Source organism: Megalopta genalis, chromosome 16 (genome assembly GCF_051020955.1).
Source record: "Megalopta genalis isolate 19385.01 chromosome 16, iyMegGena1_principal, whole genome shotgun sequence".
NCBI lineage: Eukaryota > Metazoa > Arthropoda > Insecta > Hymenoptera > Halictidae > Megalopta > Megalopta genalis.
The window spans coordinates 6225783-6242177 of NC_135028.1; the positions used below are offsets into that span (position 1 = coordinate 6225783).

Here is a 16395-nt window from a genome sequence, read left to right on the forward strand (position 1 = left end):
ACACACTCGAGGAGCCGAATGCCGGCCGTTCCAGTTTCCCGAACACGGTTTTCACCCTGGACGGTCCGCGGAGCCGTACCTTCGATGGCCAGCGCACGCACACGCGCTCGCACATGTACACGTACGAGCGGAGGTACGAGAGGGGCACAGGTACGGGTGCACATGGACGGGTCGGTGCGCGCACCGAACACGGGTGGAAAAAGCTCAACGGAGGAGCCACAGCCACAGCCCATAAACAGCGGCAGCGTCCGTCGTGTCAGGGCGCTCCGGACCGTCGTCGCCGCTGCCAGCGTGCATAACCCAGACCCTAACCCGGTGGTTCTTCACCGCCTCGGCGCTAAAATGGCGATCGAAGTGACAGCTCTCGCCTCCTCCTCGCCGGGTCCGGTCGAGCGGCCGCTCTTTCGGCTCGTAGTAACACGCAGCGGCTCCTCCGTACCTTCTCTTTCTCCCTCTTTCTCTGGCTCATTCACCCTCTATCCTCTTCGCAACCCATTCTAGCCTTCATTCTTTCCGTCATTCTCTATCCTCGCTCTGCCTCCCTCTCGCTCCCTCTTTCTCTCTTTCTTCCTCCCGCGATCCCCGTTTCGCTCGTTCACTCGCTCGAATGCTCACTTGCTCGTTCTCTCTCTCTCTCTCTCTCTCTCTCGCTCGCTCGCTCGCTCGCTCGGTGTCACACATGCACGTCGCACGACGTGCTCACACACACACACGCACACACACTCTGCTCGCACGCGGCACAGGGGAATAAGACTGTCCGGCTGGCTCTTCCATGGAGGCTGAAAACGCGACAAGGAGAGCTTCGATGGCTCGCCGATGCGTACCACGCGTGATGTCGCCGGACTGACACTGGGACGCGCGGACACCGATCCGCGCCCGATGCTTTCCCCGATGGCGGCCCTCGAAATCTCAGTCCCGGACGACGCCTACACCACCACCACGTACCACTTTAATAGCTGTGTTTGCCCGGACTCACGGGACTCGACTGGGCTCCGCCAGGCCGCGATATCCCCGCTGCACTTGCGCCGACCGGCTATTGCTCCTACCCTTCCCGAGGATATACTAACCGTTCCTCGTTCTTACGCCCACCCCCAGCGCAGTTCTATTACCCGTGCAGACTAACCGAACCCCTGCGGAGCTCCCACGCCCGCGAAACAGCCAATGCCGGAGCTTCGCCGCCAGGACCGTCGAAACGTTGCCCTTTGGGCGCCACGAGTGGCGATCATCGTCCTCGCGGGCCACGGCGGGTTGCCTCGAACCTAGCAAATTCCGTTCCACCTTTGTACCCTGGTCGCAGCGATTCCGGTGCTGAGAAAATATCGCGCGGCCTGCGAAGGGTGGAGATCGATCGCGCGAGCGCGACCAAACGGAGCTGACGAATGAACGATGCTGCTCGGGAATGTTGCTCGAACGGAGTTCGGAGAGAATCGGGGGAAATTTCGCGACGGTTCTCGCGCCTGGAACCGGGCGGCCGGTTTAGGGGATGCCGGAGTCGTGTCCGGCAGAGGGCGCCCAGGCTGGAGCGTACGGGCCTAGCTCTCGCCCCGTCGAGTCGTGTTGTGACTGGGTAAACGAACGAAATACTCGAATGGTCTGGGTTCGTCCGTTTCCACTTGCCGTTTCTTCCGTGCCCGCGGAAACGTTACGACCGGTTTGGGACGTCGGCTCCGTCTCGATCGCGCGGTGCCCGTGGACCCTGAACGAGCGCGTCGCGGCGGGACGCGCGGACTCTCGGATCCGCGTGGATTTCAGCGCGAGGACAGGCCCCGGCGGAACATGAGAAACGATCGTGCATGTAAATACGCGTCTCCTCGCGGAAAGCCTCGCGAGTGCCGGGTGCGACGGAGACGGAGGGCCCGGCGTCGAGGCGAAGGCCGAAGGGCGAGGAGGGAGAGAGAGGTCTCGGGATAGGCGTGGAGAGAGAATCGTGTTGATCGTTTGACGAAGGCATCCGCGAGCATGGGATTCTCCTGCGCCGGGTTCGGCCGTTCAAATTTTTCTGCGGCCCTTTGATGTTACCGGCTCTCCGATCCTCGGCCAGCTAATATCCGTCCCGCGAACATCGGTCACGTCGCCGCTGCACAAGGGCCCACCTTAGCCGTTGACTTCTCGTCGCGGGAGACCGTTCAACGGCTATCACGATGCAATTAATCCAGCAGGCCTGATCCCTAGAATGTCCCGTCGACGCACGAAACGCACGCCTTCGCGGAACCGGCCTCGCGCGAAACGCGTAATTAATCATCGTGTTATACGATACAACTTAACGATTTCGCGTTTAAACATAACGTTGCGAACCGATTCAACTTTATCACCGGTGCAAGGACAAGCGGTTCCGGCGTCGCGATCGTGTAAACGCTGGGTGAATCAGAAGAGGTCGGTTTGTTTGAAATTCGAGCACGCGAAAGCTTTGTGAATTGAGACATTTGGAAAAGAATTTTTCTACGGGCTGACTCTAATTAGATCTTCCAAATTTGTTGTTATGATCCGCGAAACGCAAACATCGAACAACACGCTTAGGATTATTTATAATTTTCTTTGGAAATCTTTTCAACTTGTTTGTTAAGGTTTTTCTGTATACTCTGAACGGATTTTATTGATTAATTAGCGGAAAGTAGATCGTCGAATAACATTATTTACACGGAACCCGTCAAAATGACGGGTCACTAATTTTTTCATTATTCATATCGCAAAGATACAATTATGAGTTGTTTATTCAATTTATACGTTACTTACGGCAAATGTAACGACGACACTGATTAAAAATCAGAGAATAAATGTCTTATTGTTGCTTTTATTAACTAATATAAAACAGCTGATTTTTGTGCCCCGTAAATCCAGCGTTAAACGAGCCCAAGCTCCGTCGCGTTAAGAAAGTGATCGATGTCGTACAACTTAGCATTTTAATTATGATTTGATTAAATACTGTACGTTATTAATTTTACGAAATTTTATTTATTATTACGACCGACGAAGTGAGCATACGACGATAGAATTTTTTCGATCGGAGCTCGATCTAGTTTAAAAATAGATTTTCGCGGTGTCCGACAATGGCACACGGTTTCTACTTGAACCGAACAGCTGTGAACGTGTTATTCGTTTTGAACAGACAATTTTGGAGCGATGATTTTATGTTAAAGTCTAGTGTGCGTTATCTGTGCCGCTTATGAATTCGTAATAGAAGCACAGTAATTGAAATATGCCACGGAATTTCAGTAGCTCTCGCCGAAATAATGAAACAAATTCGACGCGATACATGAATAAATTGTTTTCAACTCTTTGACGCATCGAAATGAATTCTGTGTATTGCCAGTGTCTCATCGTTATTCGATATTCGGGCAAATTATCCAATTAGCACAAAAGTTCCCGAATGAAAACAATTAAAAGATGCATATTGAATTTGTTTGCGCGCAGCTTTCTACCCCCGAAACCAATCGAATTTCGAACGTACGACTGTTAAAGCGCGCACCTATGCATGTACGTATCCGTCCGTCTGTGGCTGGCTGTTTCTACTTGCGCCGATGTATAGAAACATTGCAATCCGCGGAGCGCGTCATTTGTTTCCCGCAATGATTTAACATAAACAGGCAGTTAGGAGATAATGGGATCGATTGGAAACGTACAATGCCCTGCCGTCGTCATTGTTTATAAGAAGAGGAAATGACGTGTGGAATTGACAGCTGCGTTAGCCGACAGCCTTCGGCTGACGCACGTGCGTTTGACCGAATTTGTGATCGAATTTGATTTTTTTCGTGTGTACAAATCGATGCTACTAGACATATTAAATGACACGCGCGAACAAATGGTCCTTGATCTTAAATAATAAATCGCGTAAACACTATTTACCCGTCGCGCAGCATGATCCTTATTATGCGAGTCCTTAATTCAGACACGTGGAAAAGATTTCTCATGCATAATCTACTAATTCGTGTCTCCTCTTCCCGAATCGTCCATTTTTGTTTACAAGCTGAGGAACAATTGGAGAGAATTTACTGCATTCCATACGACTGAATTACGATGTCCCTCTATTGCCAAACGAATCCTAGCCGTACGGCTGCCATAGAATCGGCTATTCCGCCTTGGGTTGAGCAGAAAACGGTAGCCGAACGACACGGCAGAAGGAGAGATTCGTAACCGGAACGGTGTCTAATTAAAATTCTATATCGAGGAGAGTCGCGGCGATCGCGACGAATGATTGTGTCACGGCTTCCGTTATTTATGCGCGTAGCTGCGTTTAATTCGATCCGAGGGACAGCGTCGGTCGGAGATCAAAGTTCCTGGTCCTGTCGTCGTTCCGGGACGTCGAGCCCAGGAAGGGCGCAAAATATCAAGCCGGCGTGAGAGGCGTAATTGAATCTGTAACGACAACCAAATCAGCGCGACGGCCAATCATTACGTTATACGAGTCGCTCGCCAGCCATCGACATTCGTTAGTCAATCGTTCGTGTAATTGTTAGGCCGCCGCGCCGCTTTGTAGTTGCGGCATACGGGCCCCGACACGCTCCAGCTAAAGAAATACGCTCGCTCCTACGTTAGATCTAAGTGCCAGCAAGACGGATTGTTGCGTCCAGAGACAAGGGCCATAAAAAGGTCCCACCATTGGGGAAACCCTCTCAGGCCCCAACAAGGGTCAAGGCAGACACCCCCCTCCAAGGGGTGATTCGTGCCTCGACCAATAATAAACAATCTACCTCCATCCACGGGTGCTCTTCCACGACTTTCCAGCGTTGGAAGAGCATTCTTCCACCAGCGCTCGCAGAGAGTGCAACACAAAAAATAAAGTTCTCTAAGACTACTAGAGACCCTTCCACGTCATTAGTTTGCCGTAGGAAGCGCGAATCGAGCGTACAATAGTTCGGTCGCGCATGTACGTTAGGCGACTAACCGAACGTACGGACTAAAACTAGGAAATTGAAATTGATCAATATGATCTCGTATCTTTAATCCTCTTGTTTGCTGCAAATAATATTTAGGATGTATGAATATTTTGCAATGAAGATTTGCTACTAAACTCGGGAAAATGATGCATGTCACAAATTCAACAAAATTGAAGTTTATACATTCATTGAGCTGCAAGAACAGGATTCACGTATGTGTCAAAAAAAGACTACACACAACTCTTTTTCAAAATAAATACTCGATATTATTACCTAGATTTTTTATTCATTTTTTATTCATTTTGTAACCGATGAACTGCATTCCTATAAAAAAACGATTTCTTTTTAAAAGTCAAAACAAAAGACCATGCATTTAAGGGTTAAAGCGACGAAATCTCGAAGGTGAGAACACGTGTCCCGCGGTGCTCTTCCTTGCAATCGCGGTTACGACCGCCGCGTTAACCTAATAACATAGAAACGTTGTGGGAACAACGGTGCGCTGTTAGCAGCTTAGCATATTATACGCGGAGGAACGGAAAATTCTCGCGGTACGATTTATCCGCGGGTGTAAAAATGCGATCCACTTCTGGGAGAATAGCGGAACGCGCGGCTACTATATCGAGCGAAGAATGCGATCCGAGGACAGACGATCGCGCATCTAGCGGGCGGACGCGTGAAGATTACAGAGATTAGAGTCGTCCCACAGGTTGGGAGCGGCGGGAATGTAAAGTTGTTGCTTTGTTACCTTGGTAAACAGTAGGAAAGCGGTGGAAATTAGTCGTTCGGCTAGGGCCAGTGCCAAGAGTGGCACCGCGATAATTAGGTTTCACTTGGTTCGCTTTAATAATCCAGACAACATGCAAAGTGCATTGCCGGGTATCCTTGCGTCCCGTCGGTGAGACAAGCTCGCCCGTGTGCGTGTGTCCCGGCGTTAACGTCGAGCAACCGGCGGCGGGCCTGGTTTCGGGCACCCGGCCCCTGGGTTTCTGGGTGACAAATTTTGCAAGGACAGCCGGAATTATTAATGCCTTTTCCACGTAGAGAGACCAAGACGAGGCGAGGCGCGAAATTAGCAAGCCCGAAAGCGGTACACGCCGTGCTACAAGCGAATTCCAATCGAGATAATGAAAATTAACGACGTTAAAGCGACGTCACGCTCGTAATTAATTATCGTGGCCCGTTTGCTCGTTGTCGATCGACTCGAGCCGACGCCGGACCCTTCCTCCCACGAGAGGGGGACCCCAGCCATATAATCGCGATATCAATCCTTCATTAATTCCTCACCGAAGGACGCCGCGTTTCGAAACTCTTCTGCCGCGATCCGGCAGCTGCTAATTCCTTCGGATGGCTACTTTACACAAGGTGTGGCCGGATGGGCGGCGCGAAAAACAGCTCCTTCCTTTCAGCCCTTTAGGCGAACGTAAATCGAACATTTTTTCCGCTCGGTCCGGATCGTATTATCGAGAAATTCAATCGAAATTATAGGCGCTTCGGCGTTGTATCCTTTGAGGACGAATGTCGACGCGTATTGACGGCATACGGGACTGTATATGTCTTATTTTCGAAGCTGCAAACGTATCATTTGATCGTGAACATACATAACGGAATGCCGGGATATATTGTTCACTTTTTTGCCCCATTATTTAGGTCTTCGATACATCATTCGGTAAAAATATTTTCGGAAAATATTTTCGGTCCAGTGCAACACCTCAATTATCCGGGCTTAGCAGAGAGACTTTTATTTTATTTGAAGGCAGAGAGGCTTCGGTGATTGCGAATTGTCAAATTGCGTTCCATTACGGTAATTTCTCCCAGAAATGTTCGGTGGTCGGAATTGAAACCGGCAGATCCGAGAATACTAAGTCGCGATTTTTCGAGCGTCGCGGCTCGTTTTTATAGAAACTATAGATAATAATGATAGAATAAAAACGACGACTTAAGTTTTTTATTTCTAATTTTTTGCCACGATTCGAAGGCAATTCGGGGGCCACATGCCACGATTCGAAGGCAATTCGGAGGCCATATGACACGATTCGAAGGCAATTCGAAGACAATTCGTATACAATTCGACTACAATTCGAATACAATTCGACTACAATTCGAAGGCAATTCGAAGACAATTCGAATACAATTCGAAGGCAATTCGAAGACAATTCGAAGACAATTCGAAGGCAATTCGAATACAATTCGACTACAATTCGAAGACAATTCGAATACAATTCGAAGGCAATTCGAAGACAATTCGAAGACAATTCGAAGGCAATTCGAATACAATTCGACTACAATTCGAAGACAATTCGTATACAATTCGACTACAATTCGAATACAATTCGAATACAATTCGACTACAATTCGAAGGCAATTCGAAGACAATTCGAAGGCAATTCGAATACAATTCGAGGACAATTCGAATACACTTCGAATACAATTCGAAGACAATTCTAAGACAATTCTAAGACAATTCGAATACAATTCGACTACAATTCGACTACAATTCGACTACAATTCGAAGACAATTCGACTACAATTCGAAGGCAATTCGAATACAATTCGACCACAATTCGACTACAATTCGAAGGCAATTCGAATACAATTCGACTACAATTCGACTACAATTCGAAGACAATTCGACCACAATTCGAAGGCAATTCGAATACAATTCGACTACAATTCGACTACAATTCGAATACAATTCGACTACAATTCGAAGGCCACGTGACACCATTGGAAAGCAATTCGAAGACCACGTGACACGATTCGAAGGCAATTTAAAGGCCACATGCGACGATTCGACGGTGAAGTGCCTTGCAGATCCGCGGTTTTTCTTACTTGACTCCACAACCCTTATCATTCACGTAGCAATAAATTACATAGGCGTAGGACCAGCACAGGGAAATTCACAGCAACGTGAAATTTGGCATTTCCGGGAGAAATTACTGTTCATGGTAACAAATATTTATACAATATGATTATAAAACGAACCCCAAAGCTCGAATAATCGTATCTCGTCTTCCTAAATTGTCCATCTTGCGATAATCGGAAACGAAATGAGAACCAGAGTATCATTTTCGGTCATCGAAAGCGTCGCTATAAGAGCGTCAGAAGACAGAGGCAACGCGCAAGGTTGCCGGAGCACTTTTAATTAGGAAAACTAGATTACCATGACACAACGACCGCTTCTGCAACATGCAACGGCTGTTAGACAAACGTCTGCCCCGCTCCCGTAGTTCTCAAGGTATCGAAGGCGGTAACAGTTACTGTCCCACCCTGTATATCTCTATATATCTATATATGCATGAACCCAGCGGGTCTATGAATTATACATCACGTCGCCGGCACCCTCGCCGCGAACTTTCTTGCCGGTGGATGATCGTTCTTGCACTCACCGACCGAGATAAGACAAATAAACTCTGCTCTTAATAAACGCCTGCCCTTGCCGGAGAGACCGGCAACGCGAATACTTATTCGGCAAGGAGCGTCCGGGGGCCGCCGGTAAATCAATTGTTCATTAAATCGTGCCGGGGCTGATTCAGTTGCTCGGGCATGTCCGTGCGTTAACATCGTCGAGGGTTTTTTTTCCGTCCTGCACGGGAGGAGAACGCTCCGTACAATGGCGCACGGTTTTCCAAATCAGTCCTCGACGCCGGGCACACTCTCGATAAAAGGAGCGTTGTCCACTTCAGGGTTTCTACACCTTTTACGAGATCGTCGCCGTGTCCCGTGATGGACAAATCGCCGGGACACGTGGCCTATCAGGGCGAAAGGTCTAATCCGGCGCATTTGGTCAAACAAACAGAACTGAGTTCGGTAACAGCTGAAATCACATCGAGCACACTGCACAGGCGCTCTTCAACTTAAGGGGCTATTCCCGTTTCGGAGCCGTAGCTTCGGCATTCTTTTCTTTCGCGAGCCGAGAGTGACATATCGTTATGGAACTTTGCAGACTCGAGTGAATTTTTTCTGCGTTACCAGCGTCGAAACCGTGATACAAATATTTACTATAGGAAAGCGGAAGACTAACGGTGCATTTCAGAGTAAAATTATCGCAAATTGCTTTCCGAAGTACAGTAAATTCACCTTAATTATATATTATATTGTATTATATTCATATTATATTCATGTTATATTCATGTTATATTCATGTTATATTCATATTATATTCATATTATATTCATGTTATATTCATGTTATATTCATGTTATATTCATATTATATTCATATTATATTTATATTATATTTATATTATATTATATTATATTAGGTCTACCGGAAAGTTCTGTCTGATAATGTCATTGCAAATTTCGATAAGTATGCACATGTTCATTTGAGATATCTTCTGTGGATACAGCCCTGAGGGTTCTATCAGATAGTAATCTCTGAAAGAGTACTTCGGCAACTATCAGAAAGTCAAAATTCCTGAAGTTGGGTCGTCAGGTGGACACGCAATGTGAGAGTATCGTCGAGAGCAACTATCTCGATAGAAACTCTCAAATGGATCACATATCATAAGACTATCAGAATATCGAATATCCGTTCCCAAATTCGTCCCACTTTCTAAACGAATAACTACTACCAATTTTAATGATAATTTAGTTATCATTTAATTCACTTCTGATGTAATACGAAATTTGGTAAATAAACTTACCTTGAAATGTGGTAGTTATACATGGAAATAGCATTTTCAAATATATCCAATTACGTAATATTCGTATGCAATTGCCATTTGCGAAAAAAAATGCGCCATTCTGTATTACACGAGAAGATACAAATGTATTTATGCAGAGTGTTCCATAATTATGTTAACAACCGGAGTGATTCCTGAGATCATTTGAAGTAACTTTCTCCTTAGCGAAAATGCAATCCGCTGCTTTGTTTACGAGTTATTAACGAAAAACAGTGACCAATGAGAGGCGAGCTCTGCTGGCGCAAGGCGACCGAGCCAGTGAGCGGAACCAGGCTTCGTCAAGGCTCGACCGCCTTGCACCAGTATATCTCGCCCTCTCATTGGTCAGTGTTTTTCGTTAATAACTCGTAAACAGAGCCGCGGATTGCATTTTCGCTAAGGAAAAAGTTACTTCAAATGGCCCCAGGAATCGCCCCTTTCCGGATATTAAAATAATTATGAAACACCCTATATAGTCCCCGTTTACTATTTCAAAAACCTATTCTTCCCCAGACCTGGTTTATAAACCTACGTAAACAAGTCTGCAAAGATTTATAATGATACGTTAATTGATTTAGCGGAAAGCATCTTTCAGCTTCTACGGCCCCAACTTGAATTATCTTCCACGACTATCGTACAAAGTACAGGTCAGTGGTACTCAAAGACTTCTCGAAGGTCTTACAGCCTCTTGCAGATACTCCAGCAATTTCGAAGCTTTCGAGAAAAGCAGAAGCTGCGTGGCTACAGCCAATTATCGTTGATCGAAACCGAGAGGTGAACAACTGCAATTTACAGTAAAACTCTTTCCGCTCCGGCAGAGTGTCAAATGTTGCAAAATTAATGCAATCTCCTGTTCCTACTTTCGCTTTCTATTGTGTTCCCTCGTAGATAATGCATTTTCTCTTCGAGGCCGGTTTAAAACAATAGAACTCGCTTAGATCTTTACTTGTCAGAGCATGTGTAACGATAAATAAGACGATAATTATATGAAAAGATCACAAGTGTAGATCAAATTTCACGATAATTGCGAACGTCCAAAGTAAACAGGAGAACATAATCAGCGTGTCGCGTGAGTTTAATTAAAGTGACAACAGCTATGCACCAATACACGCCCAAGGTATATGAAGAAATTACTAGTTTAACCTCTTGCACTACGATTTCGTTCGCAACTGCGTTGATTAGCGCTTCGTCTTTAATCGTTTTCCTGACAGAACGAGAGAATTTTTGTAATTTGTACATCATCGTTTACTTTTATTGTTACACTTTAACAACAGAAGAATCAAATTTTGTTTTAATTTCGAAGAAATGAATAAGATTATTGTTTAGTACGAAGATTATTTATGAGAGCTTTACACATCACGATTGTGACTAATTGTCGTAGAGCAAGTGGTTAATTATTCAGAGGCAAATGTTAAGTGTTCTATATTATTGCTAGCATAAATGAATTTTAATGCTCTTCTTATTGATAATTATATTTTGTGTTTCATGCAATTTTATCAAAAATTAGAAAAAAATAGAAAAAATAAAAAATTTACAAAGCATTAATGGGATTGGTCTCGCGAAATTAAAAAATTGTAAAATAAGATCTCGGGTTGAGCCGAAGATAAACTTGTGCCTGTGTGTGTGTAGTTGAAATTACTATTAAATAAAATTCAATATTAACCTGAATTCTTATTTTGACATAAAAACGCCGTAAAATCGCAACTTAGTAGACTTCTCTTAGCCCCACCCTGTATACAGGTTGGTCCACGTAATTGTTTCAAGTCATAATTCCGTTATTAATACATTTACGAAAAAATTCCAAAGGAGGAAGATAAATGGCACAAAGAGCACTACATCTGCAGGTGCTTAGATTTTCCTTAAGTGCGACAGTGCATGTGCAATGAATAATTGCATCGTTTTGCTTAAATGAAAATGCATACTTTTTACTGCACAGATCGATTCCTCTGCTCATTCTACGAAAAAAATGATTAAAGTATCACGGCAAAAAGGTTATTAGTTCTCGAGATATTTACGAAAAATATCTTTTGTATCGATCGGTATCAATCACACATGTAATAATAAGAGTATCATGATATCATTATTACGTACGTGTATTATCGTGTGAAAGAGGTGCAAGACACTGGACTGTGGGGCCTAATCGTAACAGCCTAGAGCTGTGAGGATTTCCAAAGTCAGATTTACAGATTCGCTCCTTGCATGCTGTATAATAAAGACGTTTTGTATTACAAAAGTATCGGTGTTCATTTAATTTTATACTCATTTCCGATACAGTGCAATATCTGTCGATATTTTAGGTAATGACCGATCGAACGACGTCCTGCACCGAGGAAGAAAAGCCTAATTATAAGCAACGAAAGGCAGACGCCCTGAAGTAATTCGTCCGCAAAGAGTTAACAGAAGTCAAGTTTTTCTCATTGTTTTTTCAGCAGACCGGCTTCGGCAAAATAAGACGATAAAATAGACGATCTTGCTTTCCGAGAAGAATTGCAAGATTCCAGTACAGACTCTACCAATACGGCTTCTAAATGCCAGTGTTTCGATTATCAACGACCGGGGCCAGAAGAAGCTCCTTCCCGCTCCGCTACTGTCTTCCTTAATCGTACGCCTTCGTATATCAAACCGCATTTGGCCAGACTCACCGAGCCGAGTGTAACGAACTTTCCTTATCTCGTTCACCCCTCGCCGGATTTTCCTATCTCTCTTTTTCTCGCGGCGACATCCAGCACGCCTGAATCCTACTCGCCGATAATGCGAAATCGCATCCTCCACGGCCCACGCGCCGCCTCACAGACCGATTTATGCCAAGATGCTCGGTCTGTAACACACTTGCGCGGAAACATCTGCGGAATTTTTATCCGGATGATTTTTCGCTGCTTCAGGATGGAATATTTTAAGCACGAGATTCGCTTATTTAACTCCTGCCGCTGCGAACAAGACGCATTTTTCTAGACGGCTGTGTACCTACGTGCACGTGATCTCGAAACCGTTTCCTCTGGCGCTTTCGATGGGACACACGCATCCTAACAGTGAAAGGATCTTCGTTTTTTGTATTTTCTCAGTTTCAAGTGCGTCGAATGTTATGTCAAAGCGATATTTCGAGATTCAAGCATCTAGCGACTGAAGGTAAAGTTTAAAAAATCTTACTTTATCGGAGGGAACTTTAAAACTTCTTCCATGTTTTTCTCGATACTGATTAGGTCTACCGGAAAGTTCTGTCCGATAGTGTGATCTGAGACATATATGACTATCTCTCTTTATCATTGCATTTACACGCATGCACTCTCCCAAATAAACTGAAACAAAGATGTCTCATGTCATTATTGTGACAATTGTGACGGTCAATAATTAATTTCATACAAGAAGGGAGTTCGGAAATAACGAATAACTTCGCTATTTTGTACAATGTTTACTTTTAAAACATTCAAGAACAAAGTTGAAACTTGCATTTGTGTTCTTTTGGAAAGGCTAAATCTTTTATTTAGTAATCATCTATAAAAACAAAAATTCCATACTATTTATTAATGCCTCGGGGTGGTGCCCCCCTTAAAAGACCGATTTTGATGAAACTATGCACAAGCGCTCATTAGATCTGACAATTGAACCGTATTTCGTTCATGCCCATTTTTAAAAGAAATACTTGAAATAAAAGTTATATCGTATCTTTGGAACCATAAATCTATGCGAAAATTTTTTCAGATCATTATTTTTTTATGATTAATTAAAACGTTTATTTTGTACAAATCCAACGATGAACGACAGTATACACTTATTTGTTCTGGACAAAATTTATTACATTATTATATTACATTATATTTATTTTATACCATAGGTATTTTTCTGTACTTTGGCTGTTAATTCAGCTTATTGTTGATATCCTATGAGATAACAATCATTTCACAATACATTTTACACAACACTTTCATAATCACAAGATTAGTATCATAACGCGATGAATTTCATTGACTCGGCATGCTTTCTACAATACGCATGTATACGTATGCGTGTGCAATTTATTTGGTTACATGTAAATATCTATAGAAATATTGATCACACAGAAAAGGAGTTGAAACAAATGTTATAGACTATAGGATATCGACAGAAAAATATGGTGTTAGTATTTATTTGACTTTGCGATGATCTTGAAAAGATTTACAATGATGATTATAATGATTATAAGGGGGTCGTTGTAAAGAGAGAGCTCCAAATCTGTAGTAAATTATCTTGTTACAGTTTATATACCGACAGTTTGTTAAAAATTTAGTGAACGAATATTTTTTGGAGCCAAAGTAGATATGTTGAGAGAACAAAAAAAAATATTATCCTCAACTTTGCGACATTTTGACAAATTTGTTGTACATAAGAAATTTTTAATAAATGCTTATGAAATATTTAAATCATAAATAATGTCATAAATAACATAAATTTCCCCATGAATTTTTGTATGCGTGTTTAATACTTTTCCTTAATCCATTTAACGAACGTAACGAATGCTTCGACTGACATTTCAAATCATATGTCTGTACATCTGGCATTCAGAAACGACTGGTGTACAAGCACACATGCGTGGCACGTGTTCGGGACGACGAGAAAAAAGGAAAATCTGTTGAGAGAAAGGTTTCAATCTCGAGAATTTCGACAACATTAAGTGCTGAACTTTATTGAAGTTATTAAACAGATTATGAAGAAGATTTTGAAGAAACAGAGTTGCAAGCTCGCTTAATTTTATAGTATGATGTCTCCGATAGAATTACATCCATAATTATGTATTGTGGATCTTCTGAATCGGGTTCCGCATTGATGACTGTTGTTTCCTTATATAACAACATTTCTAACTGACTGCCCGCTTTTACTTTGATACGTTTCGATAATAAGTTGGCAGCCTCTAGAATTTCTTCTTCTATTTTGAACCGCAGTAGGTCAATACCAGTTGAATTCACAGCAGAAACGGGATACGTATCTTCTAGCAGAGCATGTCCCTTAAGAGAATCTCTATCAAGAATATCGCACTTGTTTGCTACATTAATTACTAATTTATCATCACTTATCATAGGTTTTATTGTTTTTTCAATGTGTTCAATTTGGGCTTTGACATCAGGATGACTTATGTCGTATACATGAATAATAATGTCCTACAAAAATGAAAGAAGTCAATTACCAAATCCTTATAAGTTTGGAAATAATTACTAAGTCAGTTAACATACTGCTTCTATGGCATCTTCGAGGGTAACTTTAAATGGTTCTACTAAAGTCTCTGGTACATCTTGAATAAATCCAATGGTATCGATGTATAGTACTTTTAACTTGTTAAGAAGATAGCCTTCATGAACTGTTGTGTCCAAAGTAGCAAATAACTGATTCCGAGGTTGCAAAGATGCATCCCCTGTTAATGCTTTTATTAATGATGTCTTTCCAGCATTTGTATATCCAACTACAGCAATACTTGGGATACCATAATACTGTCTTCTACTCTTTATCATTTTCCTGTGTTCCTTTAGTCTTTTAAGTGCATTCTTTAACTTTTTCTCTCTGCTCTCAAGATATTTCTTTTTTGCTTCATCCATATTTATCTTTCCTAATTTAGTAGATGTCAAATCGACCATTTTCTTTCTTATATATGGAATTTCTGCTAAGGCCACTTGCAACATTGCTTCTGGAGACTTTGCATGTTCACGAAATATATGAATGACTATAGAGTAGCGATCATAAATGGGTAAACGAAAAGCATTTTGCAATTCAGCAATTTGTATGAATCTCAGCAAGTTTGTACTAACAAATATTGCTGTTATATTGGGGTTACTTCTAATTTCCTTTTTTAGACTTTCAAGACTTCCACTTCCAACTAATTTAGATTTCTTCAAAGTTAACAGAGGGACAAGTCTCGTCCCTTCTACAGACCAATTTGGTAATGTATTAACAAGTGCTACTGCTTCGGCTAATTGTAAATCAGGAGTCGTAATACGTTTCTTATTAACACCCCATTTTATATAAGGCTGTATAATAAATACATTATGTTTACCAACAGATGACCCTAAATAATCTTCAGATATTTTCTTATAAATATCCTTCTCTTCTTCATCTTCATCATATCCTTCAAAATCCATTGCAGAATCATGTTTAATTCGGTGGATAAAGCTTAATGCAATTAATGCCCTCTTTTTATGTATCGGATTTACTATATCATGATACTGAGACTTATTATGTATAATATGAAAAAGTTTCTTAAGACACTGCATTTTTATATATTTAAAACACTTTAACTTTGAAATAAATATTTATATATAGTAAATCTTTTAGATTGTTATAAATAATTTGTGAAGTGTTATCTACAAACTATCATAACCTCAATGTTATGAACAATCCAAATACTTTAATTTATTTATATAAGACAATTGTTTCACATCTGAATCTATTCGTTGCTTTCAAATATATATAATATAATTAAAATATTACTACTGTAATATTCAATCGAAACATTACTTTCCTAACCTTAGATAATCGTTTACGTCAAAATAAAATGTGAACGTATAAATATGTGTTGCAAGTATTACAAAACTTGTGTGACGTTATAATAATTAATATTTACAGTAACAGAAATAGTAAAGCGTACTGTCGCATACTTTAAACATTTATATGAAGCTGAACAAGCGATTGCATAAATTTTATAACCAAAATAAACACAACAGGTGCTGTCTCTTTGAAATGTAGAACAATTTAGAAATATTAAAAACTAATTCTCGTTATCATTTCCATGCTGAATATTGTTAACAATGAAATATAATTTTTATTTTAACGAATTTTTCATGTATATCGCGCGCGCTAAATTTAAGAATTGCAATCGATACATATAACATATGA

The 16395-nt window shown here is 42.0% G+C and overlaps 2 protein-coding genes across 3 annotated transcripts in view; both read right to left on the reverse strand.

The window, feature by feature from the left end:
* The window catches only part of PlexA (plexin A), an 809381-nt gene extending 808368 nt beyond the window's left edge, over positions 1-1013 (reverse strand). For both annotated transcript variants that reach the window (XM_076526877.1, XM_033482907.2), the window contains exon 1: positions 825-1013. The gene's annotated coding sequence lies outside the window, so the exon portion shown is untranslated. The remainder of the gene's footprint in view (positions 1-824) is intronic.
* Positions 1014-14170: 13157 nt separating this feature from the next.
* On the reverse strand, positions 14171-16378 carry LOC117227382 (putative GTP-binding protein 6). The gene is made up of 2 exons (XM_076526989.1): positions 14742-16378; positions 14171-14669 (listed from the first exon to the last, which is right to left on the reverse strand). Exons 1-2 carry the CDS (start codon positions 15771-15773, stop codon positions 14217-14219), a joined length of 1485 nt encoding a protein of 494 aa, XP_076383104.1. The 5' UTR covers positions 15774-16378; the 3' UTR covers positions 14171-14216.
* Positions 16379-16395: the final 17 nt, after the last annotated feature.